This window comes from Colias croceus, chromosome 7 (genome assembly GCF_905220415.1).
Source record: "Colias croceus chromosome 7, ilColCroc2.1".
NCBI lineage: Eukaryota > Metazoa > Arthropoda > Insecta > Lepidoptera > Pieridae > Colias > Colias croceus.
Genome location: NC_059543.1, coordinates 7,044,525 through 7,067,306, shown reverse-complemented (window position 1 = coordinate 7,067,306; position 22,782 = coordinate 7,044,525). Strand labels below are relative to the sequence as shown.

Below are 22,782 nucleotides of genomic sequence, written 5' to 3'. Positions count from 1 at the left end.
ATCTCTATTATTTTAACAGCAGTTGCTATTCAAGCAAAGCAATTGGACAGAGGACCCCAAACCTTTATAAATAATAATGATTCACCGGCAGGAGCAGCACAAAATCAACAGAAAAGATTTGCTGAGAAGGATATAATAATTTATTTAACTCCAGATCAATTAAATGAACTTCAAGCAGGCAAGATGGAACTTCGGTCATATTCCTCAGGTGAAATATCTATGAGTCGACGACCAACGAAACTACCACAACAAAATTCTCAACCAAGGTATAATTCTCACCGTGAAAACCTTAATATTTTGAAAGCTCCCCTTGTGCATAAATCGCAGTTAATTGACGAAGAACAAGAGCAGCAAGGTGAAAGATACATAAATGCACCAAACAGGCTTCCATTGAATCGCGGTGGATTAACACCACAAATTTTGTTGCTCAATCAAGGACCAGTAATACAATCCAATGAGCAAAATCAGCAAAATAGGAGTCCGGTAAAACAAGAAAAGTCAGAAGAACAGTATTTACAAGAACAAATTAAAGCGTATTTCCAGAACACTTTTGAAAACAATAATTATGAACAAAGAAAGCCAGTCTCTAATGTGCAAAGGAATCAGCCTGAGAGTCCAGAAGCACAACAACAACAAGAACAGGTCGCTAATTATAATTCCTTTTTAAATGCTTTAGTTCGCGGCAATTTGATACGTGAACAAAACAACACGACAGAAAACCAGGAATCATTAGAACAAGAGGATGCTCTTGGTAATTTACCGCCAGCTATAATTCAGAAGGAGGTACTCATAACTCAACAAAAGCATGTGCCTGTTTTGAAACATGTTAATGTACCCGTCCCATCACCAGTGTTAGTTCCTATTCTTCATCCATATGAGGTTAGGGTATCCCAACCCGTACCAGTGGAATTAAACACACGCGTGCCCGCACAAGAGAGGAATGTAGAGAGAAATGTTCAGGCAAATGCAGAAAGAAATGTAGAGAGAAATAGCGACAGAAATGCCGAGAGAAATGCTGAGAGAAATGCAGAGAGAAATGCCGAGAGAAATGCGGAGAGAAATGCAGAGAGAAATGCACAGAGAAATGGAGAGAGAAATGCACAGAGAAATGCCGAGACAAATGACGAGAGAACTGCAGAAAGAAATGCCGAGATATATGCCGAAAGAAATGCTGAAAGAAATGCCGAGATATATGCCGAGAGAAATCCTGAATTAAATCCAGAGAGAGCCGAAGCCCAAAGAGTGCCTTTTGAATTGAGTCAACATGGCAAAAATGTTTACATTAATGTGCAAAGTCCTGCCTATCTCCAATTGTGGAAACACAAATAATATGACTGATAAGAATAATCTCCTGTTAATTAATTTTAGAGGTATAAGTATTATGCCAAAATTGAGGCTCGACCAAATAAATAATTAGAAATTATAAGCTTTTTTTTTTCTTTTCCTATTCTACAAAGTGAAATTAATTGTACCCGACATCACCATCTAAATAGAACAGTTTCGAAATTGTCATCATATTATCCGCTAAAAATTATGAAAAATTGGACTCTTATGATTTATTGAAAAAAGAAATACAGTAACAACCTGTAAACAATTTTGAAATAGGAAAGTGTTATGTTTGTGTATTATAATTTTTAAGTCCTAAAATACAAGAAGTAGGTATTTAGGTACAATCTGTCAAATTATTAAACACTATTGAATATAGTATTATATGTTATGTTAAAATGTACAAACATCGAATTAAATATGTAATAGTGACAGTTGACACATTTCTTAATTTAGATTTGGTTATGTTATGTTCTTCTTTTTTATATAATATATTAACTGAATAATCTAATACATAAAAATATTTTAAAAAGTTGTGCTAACTGCTAACATAAAAATTACAGTAATACCCTCGTTGATTCATAATTAAAGAGGGAGATAAATATTGCAAAATTGGCATAAAAAGATAGTAAAATATATCGTAGAATTACGATAGGGTAGGATATAATTATAATCACTGTGAAATTTATTACTAAATAACTATTATGAAGAGGTTGGGATGAACGACCGCGATAAAATATTGACGTCATTGTAAAAATAACAGATATAATAATATTCGTTTTAAATCATCTCATTATACTTAATAATGCCGATATTTCTTTCGAAATAGTTGTTTGTATTCTCTATTGACTTAATATTTGTTACGTCTGCGCAGACTTTCTAGTTTCTACTTGCTTAACATTTCGGTTTAGTGTAAATTTTATAGCCCGTTGAGTCTTGAAGATAGTTCTTTGAATAATAATATGCATATCTAATTTTAAATGGGCACAATTTTTATTGGTTTTGTTGTATTTTTATTTATTTTTATTGTTCAATAAGAAAGCGCTCAATCTAGCCTGATGGTAAGTTGAGATGTGGTTTACATAGAGCGCGCTTCTTTGGGAGGTTCCTGTTCACTTGGCTAGCTTGTAGTTAATACTTAGCTAGTATTTAATCAATGAGACTAGGAAAATACTGCATTATGATTATTTTTAGTATTACTTACACTTAGTAGGTTAATTTTTTTTGTTATACCTTAAAACTTACGTTCTTATAATAAATGTTCATAATAGCAAGCATATTTTGGGGCTTACAATCAATTTAGTTATTAAGAACTAGAACCTTTTATTTAAAGGGTTAGGAACAGCTATTATATTGTGTTACTGCAACACATCTAATCTCTAATTCGTCTTCTTAAATTTTAATTAAACTCCTAAATGTTATTTTTTTATTGTGAAACTTTAAGAAAAGGAATCAACGTCGAATCGTCTAGGCAGGTACCGCAGCGAGGTATCGTAAAAACTTGACCAGTCGGATGCCTCAGTCTAACGGTCAAACATTAAGTATTTGCAGATCTTCAACTCAGCAAAATTTGTTCATGCTTTTCATTTTATATTCGCATGAAACTGCAAGATTTCATGATTTATTAAAAAGGCAATGGAATGCGTACATTATTTTTATCTACATAAACCTGCCAGTTACCTCGTAAACTCTGAAAAAAAAAAACAAAACACTGATTTCTTTGTTTTCGATTTTCGTCCCCAGTGTTATCTCTCGGTCAAAGCGGAAGGGATTGCAAGTTCAAACCAGGAACTCCTAGTACGGAAATCTCAGACATAATTAATATTAGTCAGTAAACCATAAATAAGCCAGAAAGACTTGTCTTTAATAACGAAAGGAACCTATGTTGCGTGGCGAACACGTAACTTATTATAATTATTATTAGATAGTACTTTCCGCAGCCTAACTTGTTCTGTTAGCATCTTTTATTTTAGATTAATGTTAATTATTAGTTACTTCCAATGTATAACAATTAATTAGCGATTAGTTAACACTAACTTTCCTTATATACCAAAGCATCTAAAATAGTGCTATGATAATTTTTTTCAATACATTAATGTTTTCGAGAAATTTTATCTGAATTTTTGAATTTCAATCACCGCTGTTTTTATTCAAAAGACGAAGGGTGTAAATGCCTTTGCGTTTTTTGTAAAAGGTTTATCTTTACAGTAAAGACTACGCAGTACTTAAAAAAGTGGTCTTTTAAGAAAAATGCCACTTTTGCGAACCTGCCTTAAAGCGTTTCGTCTGAGAATTGGAAGACGTCGATCAAAGGTCCCGATTATGACGAAACACGCACGTCAATGATGTTAGGTTTAAATATACTGGAAGAGAATATAATGAACTTATTGCGTCAAAGATAAAATACATACCTAAACATTGTTAAAAACAACCAGTAATAAAATCCGAATTTACCTGATAGTTAAGAAAGAGAAGTTCTCTCGTAGCTTAGATACTTAGCAGTTCGTTTTGTTAATTATCACTTAAAACACAGATTTCAACATAATCTAAGAGTGCAATTCCATTGAAATTCGACGCATATGCTGATGATCCCAATGTATTCACGTCAGGTTTATCGAAACCGCTTCTAGGCTGCTCTACAGCCTTGTCGGAGTGTAACGACCGGGTGCGTCGGTCAAAAGCGAATTAATTGAAACACCATAACTGGAGGTCCGAGTCTCAGCCGCACCTGCTTTGATGCGCATTTCCACAGAGTCATTTAAAGAGACATTAATCTCGCAATTGACTCGGCGAAATTGTACTCGATTGCGAATCAATCCTTTTATAATGATGATTTCAAATTCCAAACGTTTGGAGAAAGGTTTGCCGCAATTCTCTAACTTGATATTTTAGTTTGTTCTGTTGAAATTATTTTATTGTTGTGTGATCATATTATGTTGAGTTTTTGGGCATGATTGAGAATTTTATTTTGTAATATGAAAGGAGTTTGGCGTTTCATGGCACAGTGCTCTTTGTGATTATTTCGTATTCTTACTCAATAAAAATAAACAAATTGTAAATAAATATACATGTATAAACACTTACAGTAGCTGCTGTAAAACATAATCTTTACTTACACAAATATTTCTGAAAAATAGAGCACGATCGCGTGCATTTATTTTCTGTGTATATTTTCAACATTTCCACAAAAACACAAGTTTTAGCGAATATACGTGTTTCAGCTTGAAATTTTAATAAGCATTCTAAAAATAAACATCCATATGCATTTGTGCAAATGTTAATTTGAAATACAAAACAAAATTAAAGCAAACAATAAAACTTACACGCTACGCTACATTCTGCTTATATCGCTAAAGAAATAATGATCAGAATTAATTGTATTATTTTATATTATAAATTTTAATATGAAAGTTTTAGAATTAGAATAAAGAGCTTAACTCGTTTTAGGTTAAAAAAGTTTTTGAATTTATTTACCGCTTGCCAATCACTGTTCAAACAAGTAATGGAAAATCTCGTGATGAAAACGGTATGTCCTAGAATCTCGATGGATCGCCGATGTGTGACATCTCCTAATGCATACTCGGCCAATCAGGTGATTTATGGATTCAATACTGGTCTGAGTTGCAACTAATGTATGTAAGTGCTAAGTGGATAATATAAAATACGCCATCCTATCTATACACATAATATTATAAAGCTGAAGAGTTTGTTTTTTTGTTCTTTTGGTTGAACACCTTAAACGCAGGAACTACGGGTTCGATTTGAAATATTATTTCAGTTTGACCTTTCGCGGAAGTCTATCTATTTGACCAATAGGAGCTCCAATGCGTGTAAAACAACGGGGCACAGCTAGTACTGTTATTAAAATGTATGTATAAGTAACTCTATCTATCTATGTGTCATATAATATGTCTATGATCACCAGTGAACCAATTTTCATAAAATTTGCTATACTGATAGGCTGGATTTGAAGAATAGTTATAGGATAGTTTATATCGCGAAATATAGCCATAATGGGGTATAAGTAATAGATGAATGAATTCCACGCAGATGAAGCCGCAGCGGACAGGCAGTAATGATTTTGTTGTTGATGATTCAAAAGTTACTAAACAAGCCAAGGAAATAGTTCTCTTCCTTCATCAAGTCTTCCGTCATAGCCATTAGTTGTCAGTCCTTGCTCTTCGTAACCCTCTTGAGGTCAACGAAGGACAAGCCCGTCTTCCCAAAAGGAAAAGTGGCATAGTTTCCTTATCGCATGTATGCTCGTCACATACTTCAACCGTGTATAAAAATTTACATATACATATGACTATTTTGATAATAAAATGTAACAGAATTTGAATTTGTATTTATCAGGCAATTACGACGATATAAGTATATCAGGGTCAGGATTTAAATATGAATTGCTGTTTATAAGGCTAAGTTGTGCAAATAGTAAATTTGTAAAAAATATATTTGTGTGGTAGATCAAGAGGTAAGTGTTTTTATTTCCTACTAGCTTTCCACCCGCGGCATCGCCCGCGCAGTCAAATAAAAACCCGCATAGTTCCCGTTCCCGTGTGATTTTCGGGATAGGTTTTACCTATCCTATGTCCTTTCTCGCGTATCAAAATATCTCTATACCAAATTTCATGCAAATTGGTTCAGTAGTTAAGGCGTGATTGAGTAACAGACAGACAGACAGAGTTACTTTCGCATTTATAATATTAGTATAGACTCATAATCTTTTTTTACAGATTCATTTTTTCTTATTAACTCTATATCGTATGAGGGTAACTTTTACCTTTATTGTCGGGGAGTTACAATTGATTAGTCCTGGGTTACTTACTTACCTACTTTATACAAGTATAAGGCTTTGGCGTAAAGTTTACGAAAATTAATTCAGAATACTAAAAAAAATCAATACAATATCCCAGCAAAAAGATAGAGCAATATAATTATATATGTTTGCACTTACATAAGATTAGTAAGAGAAAGTTGCTAAAAATTAGATAAATGATAATATATGATAAAGAATGAATTGATTGCACGTGAAATTATATTTACACCTGACAAAATTTCAGGCGCGCGAAAGTCGTTTCGCTTTCCAATTTTTATATTTTCATGTGGGCGGTCGGATCAAATAGCGAATCTTAATTGCTACTGTATTATGTAAATAATTCATTTATATATGTGTAAATGTTAGTTTTAATAATTAAGCGTATTTATTATTTATTTAAATTGTATGTGTGTATAACAAAAAGGACTTAAGTGTGTGTGTATATATTTGTAAAACTTGTAATATTTGACGACTACTGTATCTATATACCTATAGAGGCTTATGTGGATATTATATTTATGAATCACGAAAATAGTATTTTAGAGGTCGATATCGCACTCATTATGCCCCTGATTTTCTTTTTGTATGTGAACTGACCGCTTTTTTAATTATTTTCTTTTAAAATCAGATACTGAAGTTAAAAATTATTTTGGCAACAGGATAAAATTAGATTAGGTGTATGCTTAAAATAATTCACAAACTGATAAAGAAAATTACTATTTAAAAAAAATATAACGTAATAATTAAGGAAAAAACAAAGTAAAATAAACAAAAAAGCTCTACAATTTACCCATAATGCGGGTATCAGACATTTTTTATAAAAACAAAACGCTACAAATTGGAAACTTCCGCCTTCTAGTGGAAGCCGGTTAAAAATAGATATAATTTATTAAGTCGAAATTAAACCTATAAGTATTGGTTCAATATCAATAAAAAAGTAAAAAAAAGCTTTCAAAAAACCGTATTGAAATGATTACTAGCTATATGATTACTAGCTTTCCTCCCGTGGCATCGCTCGCGCAGAAGAAAGAAAAACTCTCATAGTCCACGGATAAAACCTAGTCTATGTCCTTTCTCGGGTATCAAAATATCTCTTTACCAAATTTCATGCAAATTGGTTCAGTAGTTATGGCGTGATTGAGTAACAGACAGACAGAGTTACTTTCGCATTTATAATATTAGTGTGGATTCGTATAAGTAAAATATGTGCAATAGAATTAAAATTTATTTCCTAGAACGATTTATCTCATCGTCATCGTCTATATTTAATAAAGGCTTTGTTTAAATTCCACGCAATTCCAATAATAAGAACATAGCGTGTTTTAATCTAATTGTGGTTGATTAACGCACTAAATGTAATTAATAATACCTATATCCCGGAAGAGTTTATATGCACTATAATTTGTATATTGTATTGTATATTGAAACTTAACTTATATTGTTTAACGATTATTGTTTCAAAAGTTATCACTTATTGTTTTAGTTAAAACTCTTTAACGATGTCTCTAGTTTGTGTTTCTTGTAGCAGCTAATATTTCTATCATTCAAAATTCAATTTTATTACGTATATATTACATTATATTTTTGAATTCATATTTGCATTATCATCTGTGATTCGATTTTAACTGGACTGGTTTGATGTGGGCAAAGCCCAACCATCGTTATCAATGCTCAGAATTACAAAAAGTTATATTTTAATAATTTTAAAATTTTGTTATTTCTGTACACCTGGCTTCTCCTGTACAAGAAAGCTTGTAGAGTAAATGTACTAGCCGCAAATAAATTGGCTTTTCACGTGAATGGTTACGGTCGAGGTAACGTTTTTGGAATTGTTTCTTTACCTATTATTTATTATAATTCTATAATGTAATGATAGTAACTACATATTTACAATATTTTAAACCATAATAGTATTATAAATATTAAAAAAAAAACTAATTACACTGGTCTGCAAAAAAAATTTTTTTCGCGCTCCTTTTTATTTTTGCACAAGATTATTATAGAAGTGATACTTCTGAACAGAAATTAAGTTTTAAAAAATTTGTATCACGTCCAGATTTTTTGTGGTATAATTTGAAAGAAACCCATTTTTTCTTCTAAGAATACATCGTTATTTTAATAATTAGGTTTAAACATTACAAATAATGTCAAGAAAACTATTAAAAACTATAAGATAATATAATTACACATTATTTACATTGTTTCAATTAGTAGTTTTCTTTTCTTTTAATATTTTATAAGGAGTTTCGCGACGAATCGATCAAGTAAAATCAGCAAGCTTTGCTGCCAACTTATTATATATATATTTTACTATATTTTCAGTTAGCTTTTCCGTATCTCCTCTCAAACTTCTGGTGAAATGTTTAGTGGTCACCAGATACTCTTTTTACAGCTTTAGTCTGCTTAATTTCATAATTTAAATCTTATCTAAGCTCCCGCATTTACAGTCCCTTAGAGACCACACTAAAGACTCGCGCTTTCGATGTTGCGTCGTTTAAAAATCCATAACACCTGATTCAATTTTGCTTCATGGTTGAAATTATATACAAATTTTCATCAATATATCAGAACAATATAAAAATGTTACCAAATTATTAGGATAAAATCATCAACCGTCACCTTAAAACTTTACTTTGAACTGAGCGCAGCGGAGTCATGATGAGAACTACGGAAGCCGATAAATTCCCTACAAATTAGTGTAAAAATAATGTCTTCAGTAGATATCGTTCTAGTTTTATAAATTCAAGTCGTTTTTGTGATGAAAAATATCATAAAGACCGAATAAAATAGCATTATTGCAAGAGAGACTACCAAACAATACAGAATTTTGAGGTATTTAAAAACGACAATAAAAAAATTTTTAGACGTGATCCAAAAAAACTGAAAGCATATCTAGATTCAGCATGTTAAGATCTCCATGTTTATCATATTTTTATTCAAAGGAGGATTTCTTTGCAGACCAGTGTTATTGTTTCGATTTTGAAATGCATTCAGATTCATTTATCTTAAATTTCTACATAAAAGACAGAATACATTCCAAAGATACAACATACTGAATTGAGGTCTAGATTTAACCGCAAACAGTAACCGTACACACATATGCTTCAAAGAACAGATACCGATGGCCATTGATATTCGAATTTGAATTAGGTACAAGTAATTTTAGAGTTTGATTCTGCTCTTAATTTGAAAATGAAACGAGTTTTAACTGATTTTAAACGCGATTTATTCATTATATTATTCATCCCAATGTTTCAAAAACTTAACAGTGAGCATGTTCAATTGACCAATTGGTCATAATGTGTAAAATCCTTAAAAGTCTTTAATCTCTGATATTATAATATACTCGGTTCAAATGATACAAGAAAATACAGAATATTCTGTGAACATAATATTTTGTCATACCAGTAATATGTAGCAGTATGTAGTAAGAGCTATACACTTATACAGCTCTGCCCACCATACCAAGTGAATGTTAAAATTGTAGTCGGCGATGACGTCCCCCTCGTTACATTAACTACTTAACACGTTCACTGCGGCACAGAAATATCTGTACTTTCCATTACTGCGTTACGGGTCGTTTTAAACCTTGTCCTATACCAGAGATTGTGGCGGCACGAGGCATATTAAACCCCACCGCCCGTAGGAGACCAAAATCGTTTTTTTGGCGCCAAATAAGACAAAGTGTGCGGCTTTTGTCGTGATTATTATTAACAATGAGTTCATTAACCTAAGTCTACCGTCGCCCGTGGTTAGATTAGTTAGTTTAGATTCTAGGGGTAAAATAAAATGTGGGGTCTGATGTACCCCATACCGCACTGAACAATAGCAGTTTTTCATATAATTTAGTGATGGGAAAAGAAATATCGATTTTATTTAATTGTATTTATTTATCAAACTTATGGATGTTTTTCATTAAAACAGGCCAAACAATAGGTAATATTGTTTGCAACCAGTGCATTCTGTGAGAATTTTCTTTACTTTTTTGTCAGCCTCACGACTTGTTAAGAAGGTGCGGAGTTTTTAGTAACATCCTACACGTCTCCTCTTCTTTGATCCCTTTAAGAGATGATGTGCCTTGTTTGTTGTTGGCTTGTTGACTTGGGCAAGAGTTAAATTTTGATGAGCCATACACCGATTGCTGGGTGTTTTGGATTTGCCGCTAGTTGATTCAATGAACAAACACACTAATAGTAATCATGATTATCAACCTATTTGAAGAAAGTTACTCAACATGTCACATTCACGTTTCTATTAACGATATTTATTATAACGAGTAGTTAGGATGTTTGTAAATTACCTGTATCTACATTCAAGTCATTCTTTGTAAAAGCTTCAATAAGTTGTTCCACAAATAGTCTCGAATGCGTTGCACAACACTAACCGCGTGAGCTAGCTTAGGGTGCGGTACGAGGTGCGCGGTGGTACGAGGTGTTCGCAACCTCGTTCCGCACTGTGTTAGAATTTTTATTTGTTCAGTGCGGCACGAGGTCTAAGAAACCCGGTATTAAGGTCGGTATACCATTGAACTAGGAATCAATAGCACATCTCAGATATATAGATATCACTTTCCTACACTGAACCAGATGGAAGTTATGCCTCCCGCACGACAGAGAAGTTTACGTTTTTTCCTACCGCTATAACGACGAGACACGTACAGGGTGTTTCAAGCCCTGTTTCGCAGCTAACGTGTTAAGGGGATTTAAGTGCAGGCTAAAATTAAACTGTGATGAATGGTGGAAATACGCGTTAAACTACTAAATTGCTCCCTCAAGGTACAATAAGTATTGAAATTCTGTTGTTCTGCTAGTAGTAGGAGTCATGAAATGTTTAGGTCAAAAGCAGGATGAAAATTTGGTTGTCATATGCCTTTCAGGACCATTTTCACACAGCTAGTTATTTTAGTTACATGTACAAGCATATCAAATCGATGTTTATCAGATTAATCTATACGTATAAACTACATTATTTCGCAAATATTCTTCTGATAAAATTAAAGGGTTACATAATATCATAAAGGTATTTCCGTCAACATCTCAATGTAACGATGTTAATAAAAACAAAGGATTGCTGTAAGGTCCTGTCAAGCTCAAACGGATAGCGATTACGTGTGAAGTAACTAAGGTCAGACACAAATATGCGGCAAAACTTAATATTTATGTGATTATTTATCGCATATATTGTAATAAATATTTTAAAAATAAACATAACCTTTAAAAATATATATACGTTTCAAAGGCAAACCGTTTCAAAATTTGTAGAGTTGTTCTTCAAAAATTTTCCTGTAAGCACTTTTTGTTCTATTGGTTTTAATACAGCAATATAACATTATTATACAAATAATTGGTTTGTATTTTCAGCATGTTTTTTTAAGTTAGTTATATGTTTTTCTTATTGTTACATTGGAAGAAAATATTATTTTACGAACCAGTCAGAAAAAAAGAGTAGATAAGGCAGAAATGTAGAGCCAAATCTTATTTCTTACTTAATATTTTGACTGGTAGTGTCATTCGGTGTGCATTCTTAAGCGAGCTTTCATTGTAATGCAGCTGTACATCTAGTGATTTACTCCGTAACCTATCTACATAAGTAATGTAACTGTTCAGTGTTCACACACGCGCCTGCGCCGCTCGAAAGTTCGTCCGCAGCCAGCACTCACGGCGAGCAGGTCCCCCGACCTTGGTAATCGTACTGCGGATACTTTACTTGTTAATTTTTTCCTTTTTTCCGCAAACTACAATAATTTCAAAATAATGAGTACATTCTTCTCAGCATTACGACGTTTGTTAATCGATAAGAGCGACGTTAGCACCGTTTCGTATTTACCTCTATATAGAGGCATATGCATTTATAATTGGGTATATTTGTTAAACGTTAATGTTAATTGTGTATGTGTACCTACCTATGCATCCTTGATATTGTGCACTTACCTATTGTACCACGATAAACAACAATTTTCGTTATAATTATATGTTTCTAGGTTAAGCTGATTAAGACGCGTGTGTCAATTGAGCTACTTCCATGTGAAGATGATAATAGGTTCGGGCATTGAACGGCACATTGCTGCCGCGGGGCAATAGGTGGCACGATATGATAACCAAGTCTTCAACAAGTGCGGCCGAGGCCGGGAGCCCAGGAGAGGTGGCAGCGAGCGCATGCCGCACTCAGTGTACACTCGCGCGCCACGGGTGTTGTGCGCACGCACCTTTCGCTGCATTGTTGTCGAGTGAACTCGTCCACTCCTCCGCTGTGATCGCAGTGTCGATACTTTCCGCTGTTTCGATTGCCGCGCGCAATTTCAAACAGCGAGTGGCCTTTCAAAAATCACGAGAATGTGTAATCTGTGAGAAAATATAAACAAAATTGACGTGATGCGCTGATAAGTTTTCGCGTAGCTGGTGATATAGACGGAGCGGCGCCGTCGTCGGACAGATCCCATGTTCGCTAGTCCCGCATTAGTGTCCAAGGAGATAACGTGATGTGACAGCGAAACAAAATAAAGTGCCTGTGGAATAGTTTTGTGAAAGTGTGCAGCGAGCGTGAGTGAGACGGCTGCCGGTGAAGCCGGCGCCCCGTGAAAATGTTAAACTGCACTGATCTGGAATGTATCCTCCACCACCACCACTACTACGCTCACCTGCACCACATCCACCACCTGCAGAATGCGCAGGACTCAGGTAAGGCCCTTGCGACGTGACATCACTGATCAATCCGAGAATTATCCTATAACAATCCTCGCCTGAACAATGAAAAGACAATGGTACTTACAATGAAACTGTTTGTTTAAAATGCGAATGTTAATGTTAACAAAATGCTCTATGTAGGTTTTAAAATCCTTGTGTATTAATTAAAGTGCGAAAATAAATTCGGCTATAGATTGGTGGCCGGAATGTTAATGATCGTTTAGGTGTTGTTACCGAGCCTTGACATTTGCGTACGTAGAAATGAAACCAGAGAGTTGTGATGAAAACGTTTTACTGGTCTAAAAGAAACATTAACAGACAGGTGTTAGAGACAGATATCACGCAACTTGCGGACCGCGTCAATTATAGTTTTCACTCAATAGCCACTCGAACGAAGGAACCGGCCCCAACCTGATGCGAAAAAAATATATTATGTTTGTATAAGCAAAAAGCATGCGTTTCTCTTTTTATGGAAGCAAACAATTTCAACATATTATATTGATCCACAAAGACAATATTTTTATTATGATATCCGCCAACACGCACTTGGCCAGCGTGGTGGATTATGGCCTGTACCCTCATAGGAGGCCCGTGTCCCAGCAGTGGGAACGTATATGGGCTGATGATGATGATGATGATGATTGGACGATGGGGATGTTTATGTAAATATATCATTTGTGAAATAATTCAATTTATGTAAATTAATTGTGCTATGATTTCGCCAATTTTTTATAATACTATGCAGTCACGTTCTCGTTTTTAAAATTCACCGCATAAATATATGTTGAAAATGTCTAAAGTTTAAAATTATCATATTATTAGAAGGAGAGCAGACGATCATAATTTTTGAACGATATTCAGATTCACTCAAAATCTTTTTAATCTGAATATATAAACTGAGCAAAACATATATTTTTGCACATCGAATATTATATAATATATTACGTAGGTTTGATCTGTATTATCTGAATCTAAAAAATATTAAACAATTGAAATATTTTATATTGGAAGGCTTTTTTATGTCAGAACAAGCAAAGGAGCAGATAGGCCACGTGATGTTAAGTAGAGCCCACATTCAATAGTAAACACCAGTAGGTATCTAGTATCACTAGTTCTTTGCCGGCCTAAATACTCTTAAAGACAACAATTATATAAAATAAATAAAATAATCAATTCGAATTGAAATTATTGATTTTTGCATTTTTTTCGATTTACATGACACGACATCAACGTTTTGATGTCGATTCAAGTATCGAACATGAACAGGTTATATAAGTTAACTAAAGTCTGCTAAACTAGGCAAAGCCTGTATCTATGTGGTTCTGTCCCACTAGACTTCACAGTTAGTTGTGTTCTGATTGCACAATACGCGATTAGGTACGTTTGAGCTGTTTTATACGCTATACTACAGTTTACAGATATATACAATTTGATTGACACTGATTGGAATAAGAAATACATGTTCTGGGTATGTAATAAATAAGATCAGGGCTACAAGTAGAATTTAGTATACCGCTTAGTAGGAAAATAAAGTTTATTATTTAATTTTGAAGGAACTTGTTTTTACTCTACGACTCTACGTGATTCAAATTCGGATAATTTGTAGATCGGTTACTAAGTATTCTTGTTGTTGTTTTTAACTGTGATGGGGAATATTGATAAACATAAAAGTATTAGTGATAGATAATCGTAAAATAAAACTTACAATACTCTAGCAACTACTAAAATTATCCGCGTTGTCAACATCCATATATCAAAATTTTTAAACAATACTTTTGGTCCTAACGGAGCCAGCTAAACAAACATGAATAAACGTCACAAATTATTTAAAACTGGTGTCAGCATTATATTCAGTCTCATGCTACTATTGTTATCACTAATTAGATATTTATAGTGTCATTTATTAAGACTTAATTGCCATGGTTCACAATCACATGGTCGCTTATTCCATATACTTTCTTCATTTTAGTGATAACATTTAAATACTCAATATTATAGTTTTTTTTATAAGAATTGTGTAAGAAAATAATTATACATTATTGAAAATTGCCTGAAAAATAGTTGAAAGTAATTGTGCATACGAGCGTTTAATATCTCATTGCATATGAAATAGAAATGATAAAATTACGAACGGTTTACAATACACTTTTATTGTTTTCCTATTGATACGATCGGTCATTATGCTTGAACAATGGCCGCTATCTTTAAACATAAACTGCAAATATTTTTGTTAAAATAAATTCTTGGTATAGCGTCATTTGCATCCTTTATGTTCCTATCGTATGACTTAAGGCCGTAGGGTCACTTAAATTATGAGACGTATATTGTAAACAAGGTTTAAAAATTGATATATTTTTCAAAGTTTTTTCTTTGCTTAAAAGTCAATCAGTCAATAGTCATCGTCCATCAGGATCTTCACTTTAAAAACATGTTTTCATGTTTTTTTTTATTAAATCAATAGAAATTCTCAATATTTTAAACCAAGAATTTATACTAAATAAATATTTTGAATGTCGTTTAAGATTTCACCGAATACATTATATGTTAGACAAATATTAAATATGGCGAATAAGTAAATACATATCACAAATATTTCGGTTCCACGAATCCAAACCGTGCTCTACCAATGCTAACCCTGCTAAATATTGATCAATATGAAGATCCTGCTTTACGATTAAGAAGTTAGTTAGTTTCTATCATTATAAATTATATTGATTGGAGTTTCTTGCCGCTTCTTCTCCATACATACTGCTTTCCGAATCGGTGATAAATGTTAAATATTTGTTATGACGATCCAAAAGTACTTCTAGAAGAAGTCTAATTGAATAAATACATTTTGAAATGAGCTTGAGTTTATAGTATTATGATGATATTATATTATTTATTTAACATGCACACACAATTGCGGTTAGGGTCGTATGAGATACGCAATCAATGAAATCACAAAATATTAGATTAATTTTTTATTTAATTTAATATTTTGAAATATCGTAAAATTATTTGATGCAAGAACATTTTCATGCATACACAAATTGGTAATTATAGCGTGTTACATTCTATTAGCAGTAATAGTTGCTGTTTCTTAAAATTATTGAGATACTTTCCACACGCTTTTTGGTGAAACTGAAATTTTTAACTCGCTTTTAGCTTTTATTAGCTTCACTTTGTTTGCATGTTTGTATGTAATTCCTCTAGACTCGATTTTGACCCACTTTAAAGAGTCAGAATTAATTCAATCTGTGTACTATTATCAAGGATCACAAATACTATAACTTCATGAGTTTATCTTATTTAAACGAGTTTTTTATAGGTTTTTTTAACTATATTTTATAACATAGTCACAGATTCATGTGGTTGTTATTAGTTAAAATAATATGTTTAGTGAATCGCTATCGGCAAGAGAGACAAGTATGTACAATTGTTCACTGATTAGAGAACGATAACTTTATCTTGTACACACATTGTGACATATTTCCACATCTCAGAAGAGAAAATAGGAAGTGTTTTTAACAGAAGAAATTGTTTCATTATCTTTTTGATTTATGTTCCTGGCTGTTAATATAATGTGGAATAATAAAAAATTATATACACGGGAAGTCTTAAAACATTTAGTAATTCAAATACTTCATAACTGATCAATAAAGGAAACGTGGCTATTTAAGTAAATGTTTCCTTTAGAGTTCCTTTCACAGGTATTTATAATTATGAAGAAAAATACAGTATAAGTAACAATAGGTACCTACTAAAAATATATTCAACTAGCAGTCTGCCCCGGCTTCGCCCGTGGTACATGTTAACGTTTTCTCTCCATAAGAACCATCCTCGTACTTCAAGGAATATTATAAAAAAAGAATAAACGAAATTGGTTTAGCTGTTCTAGAGTTATATGCTTACGAACACCTTTTTCGATTCATTTTTGTATCATAGATTAATATCTAATGCACTAGAATTAAAGCTCTAGCTGTGCCGCATGGTTTCACTCGCGGGAGTATCGGTGGGCAAATCCCATCCATTTCATAGTGTAAGTATCCAGATAAAGTCAGCAGATAACAGTGTTTCTATCTATCTTGTAATTTGTAAGATAATTTCTCGGTTTTCCCTGATATTAATGTTTTTGATACAATAAAACTGAGAATCTGAAAGATACGGAAAAACCATATCCACGTTTATATATACTTTTTAGATTTTGTCACTCTTTATTTTTTATACTATTTATTTCATATTATAAATGAGTTTTATGTTTTTCTCTTGCCTTTTTAAAGTTTCAATTTCATATTCAGTACTGGGTTGATGATTTTGTGATTTAAAATAATTATTGTGATTAATATAACAAAACATACAAAAATACAACATCTTTTTTATTATTTTATTTTTGATTTTTTCAATATCTAAGAGAAAAGTTAGTCTTATCATATAAGTTATAAAATCAATTTAATCTTGAATTCCTTTCATTTGATTAACATGTCAAGATAAAAAAATATATTTGTAGTAAACATAGATTTTCATCCGTTCTATTGCTCAAACAGCATTTGACTCAAAATGCATATTACATTTATTACCTTATACCTATATAAAATTAACTGCGTTAAAAACAACCGACTTCAAAAACGGAAAAGTAAAAAATAAAAAAGATTTGATATTATAAATTACTACATATTATTTAGATGTGCTATTTATTAAATAGGTTTGATGTCGGTGCACGGGCTTAATACTAAGTGCTTAGTGTTTGGCACCGACTTCAAACCTATTTAATAAATAGCACATCTAAATAATATGTAGTAATTAATAATATCAAATCTTTTTTATTTTTTACTTTTCCGTTTTTGAAGTCGGTTGTTTTTAACGCAGTTAATTTTATTTAATACTTTTTAGTGTAATTTTCAACACGAATCAAACGAGCCCAAACTCGATAAAGTTGAGTCAATATATTACTGAGTTCCTATGGCCACCTTCCGATTCCATCATCAAATCAGCTCTATGTCATGATAATGTTTCATCGCTATCCAATTTACATACGTATACAAAATTTCAGCTCAATCGGTTACCGGGAAGTGAATCAAAGTTACTTGCTACATTCCAATTAAGTCATCGAGTACAGACAAAAATGCTCATAAAATAAAAACTACTGGGCCTAGCCGAATAAAATTTTTATGGGACCAATTCGACACCATCCCGCATCGAACAAAAAAAGAATCACGTAAATCGGTTCAGAAACCTCGGAGTAATCGGTGTACATACATAAAAAAAAAAAAAAAAAAAAAATATACCGGCCGAATTGATAACCTCCTCCTTTTTTTTGAAGTCGGTTAATAAATAATTAATCATCTATTCTTTATATATATAAGTATAGGAAATTTCAATTGATTCGTGTTTGAATTCTTAGATACAACTATATCACTGAACATCTTCGCTTTTTCATGAAAAAAAGTAATTGTCACACGATCTGGTTCAAAATAATAACTTTGAAAACGTTAACATGGAAATCTGCTTCAGTCTTATTTAATAGCTGATCAGTTTCTATCCATTCGTATTAAAAGGGTTTATAAAAAATAAATAACAATCAAGTAATAAAGTTTTAATTCAGTATTTGCTTTAGATGGATAACGTTCACAATCAAGACGTGACCTTCGCTTTAACAAGTCTTATCCTTCATTATTTATTTCTAGGCAAATAAGACCAAGTAAATAATAAAACTCTAAATGTATTTCGATCATAAAAATAAAGTCATAATTACAAAAGCCAGTAATAATGCAATTTTTATATATGTATAGATAACTGCAACTGCGTAGTTTCACAAATGTAACATCGTGCGAAAGAAAAAGAAATGAAAATTTTGCTCCGTTTTATCGTTTCAAAAATGTTACCCATATTTTTAGTTGATTTCGTTTGTGAATACTTTAATTATTATTAAATTATTATAAAGCTATAATAATTTAATAATAATTATAAAAGCGAGTAGGTAATGTTTTTAATCTTGTATTTTTTATCTAAAATAAAAATTAAAAGTTTATAAAACATCATTAGTAGTTGTAGACTTGAAATAACCCTTTATCAAAATGTTACAAACAATTGAATGTTTTCCTTTACGGTAAAGTATCGTGAAATTGAGATTGTTAATCCATCTTGAATTTGTCAGGCTTCCAAATCCTGGTGCTAGTTGCTACCGTTTAATTTTAAATGCTCAGTTACAAAATTCGAATTTATTTTAGTAAAAGAAATTAAAGGAATGTTGTTAGAACAAGATTTTTAGATTAGCAAAGTTTTCTATCCTTTAAAAATAATCAAAAAGTACATATTTGAATCCTATAAAATTAAATATCAAATAGTAACGTCTGTTTTTATTAACAAAATGTTTAAAAACTTAAATACTTTATTTGCAAGTAACTCTATCTGCAAATAAATTATACATCTTTTCTATTTATTGCAGGAAGATATGAACAAAGATGCAGGTGTAAAGATTAATGTTAAAGATATATATATGATATTATATATATATCTTTAACATTAATCTTAATGTTAAAGATATATATATGATATTATATATATATCTTTAACATTAATCTTTACACCGTTTGCCAGTTACCAGTCAATCTATTGTGGTGGCAAAGAGTTGATGTATTTTTGCAAAATGCATTTTTATTAATGAAATACACTTGGCTCTCACTTTACTTAGAAACAAGGACATAGCATGCATTCTTCAAGCAAAATATTTAATACATTTTTTAGAACTTATCAATCTGTTCGCAGAATTAGCTTCATGTTCATATGTGGCTAAAATATAAATAAATTTATTACTGGCAAATATTTTTCATCATGTAAACCTAAATGTGTATATGACTAGTCTAAATTCAGAAAAGCCAACAACCTTCTATCAACTCTTTGCTCTTGTGAAACACTTTATAACAAAACGAATCCTGCAGCGAATCATAGGCTGATTTATTAATCTCATTTGCATCGTATGTCGTCATGATTTTATATACTGGTCGTCTACAGTCTAGAAAAACAACTGCAGGAGCTCCATTGACAGCTGAAATGGCCGTTTAAATAATGAATTCAGTACAAATACTCCACGTCACAAAGACTGATATTTTTTTGCAAAATAATTGGTTGCTAGCTGATAATAAACAATATATGCAGAAATATATTGGTATGCGCGCAATCGTTGAACGATGAAGTACTGGCACCTTACAATATTATAAAATCGTATAATTGTTATGACACGATTAGCTAAATAGCCGTGGCATTGCTGACCGCATTACGTTATTTTATTATGGCTGTCTTGAATTTGTTGTTAAGTTTACTCTGTGGAAATACCACTGTTTTCGGCCGATTGATTATATGAAATAAATGCATTGTATCATTTATTGTAATCATAATAGATTCGAACAACCAGCATATAGTCAACCAGCATACAATCCTGTCAAATTAGACAAAAAAACAATTAAGCGACTATATCCAGGCAATACGGTTGTGGTTTCGATCGTCAATTATTAAGATATTGTATTATCTGCATTCTCTATACATTGCATTTGATAAAATAATGAGAATTATTGTAGCTACAACAAAACATGTAGGTATACAAAATATAATCATCTAATATTTATGCGCCACCGAAATACTTGGATAAGTTACATATACATAGTATGTATCCGGTCCTCGCTTATCATAATCTGGTTTTTCTTTTGCCCTTTAAGTAAGTGCTATTTTAAACTGGTCAGAGTGAAGGATAAAGAACTACATACAATCAAATACCTTTTTTCAGGACAGTGTTCTTTATTTTGACGTCCTTTTTGAACACGATGCGTCAGGCATGTGTGACTGTGCTGGACCAGTCTAACGTCTTTTTATTTTACTTTTAGTGGAAATGTTTGTAAACATGTTGAATCATGGTTATTTGCAACTATAGCGTGTAAATGACTGCGCTGCGGCTGATATAATTTTAATCCATTATTCATATGCTCAAAATATATAATTATATAATTAGGTTGGTATCTATTGTAGTACGTGAACATGTTTTAGAAATACACACAATAAGTCACTGAATGATATAACAATCAGGAATAGCGTCAATTGTTCCAAATTACATTTAGGGATCATACGCACTTGACCCTGCATTGATGTCGTGAACTTTGTTTATTGTAACATGGTGTTGCAAACCTTTTCTTGTTTGTAACGAGCGTGTATTTTTTATTATGTGTTTTTTATTGCTATGTTGTTCTCTTCTAATATAGAATTTGAATAGATAAAATTTGTTTCTTAAGTATTATCTTATCATACCACACTGCAAAGTTTTATTATAATTTAAATGAAGTTTAAAAAAAAAAAACATTCGCTCAAAAATTTTTTATAGGTACCTCAAGTTACAATGGATATCATATTTTTAATTTTCAGGTATTAAAAAATGGCTGCATTGTTTAATTCACACTAAAAATTTCTACATTTTATCTTGGTATTACTTTATGTTTTATAGTGAAAAAAAAAGGTTTGCGATAACTGACTTACTGTGACGTGGGCGGTGTCAGATCTGCTGATAAAAGAGGGCACCTCCCCATGTATTCAAAAAATATGTTTTTCAACGCATTGAATTACTTATGAGTTATATCATAATATTATGTCATTAACAACGTAATCTTAACTTTGAATGTTTACATTGCAAAATGCGTGAAAGTTCACATGTAATATTCATGTTGACCAGTATCGTGTGACTGTTAATCACTTCGAATTGATTTAATCATGAAATTTAAACATTACTCCTTTGATTATTTATTTAACACTTTTTTGTGGAAAAAAACAATCACATACAGGACATGGCATTAAATAAAAGCAATAAGGGCGGCTTTATTACTATGCAGTGATCTCTGCCAGAATACCCGCGGCCCCGTCAATAAAGCGGCACGGCGGAACACAGTGGAGTTTAGTCGGTAGGTCCCTGCACTCAGCAGGGTGAGTCCGACATAACCCAGGGCTCTTTCCTCGAGTGCCCTGGGTATGCCTAAATGCATTCTCCACTATAAAGGAAAAAAAAAGGCAACGACGGAGAGAAAGGTAAAAAAGGGAAATATGTTGTGAAACAAAATATTTTTTTAGATTGAGCTGATGTAAATAATGCATATGTAGGTACTCATGCTACACATTACATACATAAATATATCTTGAAAGAATTGCATGAACTTTGTGTAATAGACGTCGATACTTTCAAAATAGTCATCGTTTTGCCGACTAAAAATTAAAAGGTCAAGCAGGCAAATTTAATTGTCTGAATGAGAAACTGTAGAAATTAAGCTCTAGATAAAAATAAAGTGAATAGTGTAAGTGAGCTTTATAAGCGTAATAATCAAATAAATTTAAACTTGATTTTTTAGTAAGTATTTGTGAAAGAGAAACAAACAGATTATTATTAATTTTAAAGTTATTTAAAGATATAATATAATAACCGTCTCATATTGAATACAATTTAAAATCACAGGTAAATGACATCAAATAAGTACAAGGATAATCTTTTAATCCATTCTTGCGCTAGGGGAATTTATAGAAATACTTTCCTTATTAAAATTAATCCTGTTTACACTAAAAAGTTGCATATCTTTTTGTTACCCATGAACAAGATTTTCCTGTAGATTCTGTTTGAGCTTTTTACGGTTCCTTAAAAGATTAATGAAATTACTAATGCGTCATAGTACTATGATATTTTACCTTCCTGTAATTTTCCAATATGTGAAATCATAATTTTAACTCTGAAAAATGCTATGTCATACCTAATTATAATAATATGTCCATCTAATTTAATTACATCTATTATTAAAAAAAATGTTAAACATGAACATGTTATCAAATTGCTTTATACAATGCTCTACAATTCTACATCACAGAAAAATTATGTTATATATACGTTTTTAAACCAACCATAATATTAACTACTTATCATTTCTGGTTTAGTAATAATCACTGTGACAC

The 22,782-nt window shown here is 31.9% G+C and overlaps 1 protein-coding gene across 1 annotated transcript in view; it reads left to right on the top strand.

Moving 5' to 3' along the window:
- The first annotated feature begins 12,305 nt into the window (after nucleotides 1–12,305).
- The window catches only part of LOC123693021, a 126,204-nt gene continuing 115,727 nt past the window's right edge, over nucleotides 12,306–22,782 (top strand). Inside the window, exon 1 of the mRNA XM_045637885.1 lies at nucleotides 12,306–12,822. Within this exon, the coding sequence (XP_045493841.1) occupies nucleotides 12,726–12,822 (97 nt within the window). The 5' untranslated portion in view covers nucleotides 12,306–12,725. The remainder of the gene's footprint in view (nucleotides 12,823–22,782) is intronic.